Source organism: Cryptomeria japonica, chromosome 2 (assembly GCF_030272615.1).
Source record: "Cryptomeria japonica chromosome 2, Sugi_1.0, whole genome shotgun sequence".
Lineage (NCBI taxonomy): Eukaryota > Viridiplantae > Streptophyta > Pinopsida > Cupressales > Cupressaceae > Cryptomeria > Cryptomeria japonica.
Window position 1 is genome coordinate 577,044,201 of NC_081406.1, and position 2,571 is coordinate 577,046,771.

The 2,571-nt window shown below is 35.0% G+C and overlaps 1 protein-coding gene across 1 annotated transcript; it reads right to left on the reverse strand.

Moving 5' to 3' along the window:
• Positions 1 to 481: 481 nt before the first annotated feature.
• Positions 482 to 1,045, reverse strand: LOC131051684 (uncharacterized). Its single transcript, XM_057986285.2, has one exon. It carries the CDS (start codon positions 1,043 to 1,045, stop codon positions 482 to 484), a length of 564 nt encoding a protein of 187 aa, XP_057842268.2.
• Between the last annotated feature and the right edge of the window lie 1,526 nt (positions 1,046 to 2,571).

A 2,571-nucleotide genomic window follows, 5' to 3' on the forward strand; every position in this document is an offset into this window, starting at 1 on the left:
ATATAACTTGTGAAACTTGGTATTTTAGGGAGCTTTCCCCTTCTTCTTATATAGGAGCTGCAATATCAACAATCACCTCACCAGAACCGGTTCTAGACAAACGATGTATGGTCTTCACCTTCTTTGTCTTCCTTGGCTCTTCAGTGATTTCTTGTTGTAAGGTGTTTTTTGGCAATACCACTTTCTTCTTCTTCTTAAAGGTGAAACTTATCCACTATGGTATGTCTTCATCCTTGTCCCCTTTGTGTGCTACGATCTCCGCAGTCACCTTGTGTACCTTTCATAACTACTCTTCTCCTTCATCTTTCTCTTCCTCTTTATTCTTACTTTTACCCTCTTCTTGCTCAGGAATTTGAACATCTTGGGTTGAAGCACTCTGTTGAGCTTGGTTTGTTTGAAGAGCCATATCAGTATTCAACTATTGTTGTTTATGCAACTCTCCTAACCTTTTGCTCACTTCTTCTTCAAACTCTTTATCATCTTAATCTATTTCTTTCAGTCCTCCTCTAGCTGCTATTTCCTTAAGCAAAATTTCTTGGTCCTCAGGAGTTAAAACAAGTCTTTCATCATGTTCATCATCAGTCTCATCTTGTTCTTTCTCCCCTTTAGCTGGTTTCTTCTCTGATAGATTTTTCTCATCTACATCCATAGGATCTACTTGTTCTTGTTCAGGCACCTTTGAGTGTTTCCCAAGTTGAACAATTTTTTTTCTTTTCTTTTTCTCAACCTTCCTTTGTGCCAATTGTATAATAGATTGTTCATCCTCTCGATCAGAATTAGACTCAATATTGTGAATGGTCACCCTTTCAATAGTAATAATTATTACTTGTATTAATGGGGGTGACATTACTGATGTTGTAACAAATGTATCAGTCGGTGTAGACACCAACGTTGTTATAGGAATTGTACTAGTTAACGAAGTAAGAACATGAGCTTGTGTTGTTGTAGTAAGTGGAGGTTGAGTTGATGTAGTTGTTGTGTCAGGAGGAGGTTGAGTTGATGTAGACGTTCCTTCATCAGCCTTTCCTTGCTCATCTTTCTCCATGGCGCCTTCTCCTGGAATTTGCCCAATAGCAACCCTAATAGGATGTATTTCTACAAGTGGCACGACTCCTAATCCCTCCCTTATTCCAAAATCTGTTGCTTTCTTCAACAACTCAACTTTTTGCATATGTTTCTGTAGTCACATAAATCTATCCATTTAATTAAATGAATATTTACTATTTATTTGATTAATAAACCCACTAGCCAACAGTTAATTAAATTAACATTTAATTAATTTATTCTCAACTCTTCTCCTATTAATTAAATAAATTATTTAATTTATTTTAATTCATTCATTAAACCAAATTCACAATCAATTAAATGTATAAATCCTATTTATTTTATTTATCCCCTTTCTTCTTTTAAATAAATAAATAAAACATTTATTTAAATCATTAAATCCCCCCCACTTGCATTCTCCTACAAATGCAAGTTGCAACCACAAGTTGAAATAAATTAATTTTATTTTAATTCAAATCCTATTTTCCCTCACCCACCAAATCCACTTGCAATCATAAATCCCCTTCTAGACCCTTCTAATCACTTTCTAACCATTCTTAATTAGCCTAAACCATCCCCTAAATATTGTCACATTCCTAAGCAACTTGGAGTCACTTCTCAAAGACTCCAAAGTCTTTGAAAAACATTTAATGCTTTATGTGTTCAACAAGCTAACATCTAAAGTCTTCCAAGCCACTTATGGCTCTTACATGACCATTAATGGTTAACTCAACTCACCCACATGGTTAGAGACTTTACCTCTAAACTCAACCCTCATTTAACCCATGTGTCTTCTCAAGCATTTATTGCTTTGACCATGGTTATCCTCACTAACTCTTGCACAAGAGTTTATCCATTGGATAAAGGCTTTATTCTTTGAATAATGAATTTATTCACTCAACTCAACATTAACCCTACCTCTCAAGTTAACACTCAGGTCATGTCAAGCATTTAATGCTTATTCCCTCTCCTCTCAGCCCATCTCTTGTTGTTATTTGTCATCCTGGGATTGGATTGAAAGCCCTCACATGGATCTTAAGCCCTTCAATCTTGACCCTTGTTGAGATTACTCAATCTGAACCCTCCATTGCTCCATTTTACCTATAAATAGAGCTCATATCTTTACAATCTAGATCCTGAAAACTTGTATGCATTTAACTTATAGTTAATTTTAGAGAGCATTTTAGCATAATCACTTATATTGTCATTTTGGACTAAAATTAATCTTAGTTAATTTCATAATATCTCATATTTAGCTTGTTTTACACTTGCATAGAATAGTTTAAAGCATTTCAATCTTAAATCTCCATAAAACATCCATAGTGCAAAAAGTTGCTGAGAGCTACACTCATTTGGAAACTTGGAGAGGAGAGGAACAAGGGAGGAGGAGCTACAAGCATGGTGGAAGGCATTTGGAGATGCCTTGTTGCATTTGTTCGCTTTGTCAAATGTTCTATTTTTCTTTTAGTGTCTCTCTTGATATACCCGTTTAGAATAATCTTTGGTTGATAACACTAACCTTTGTTT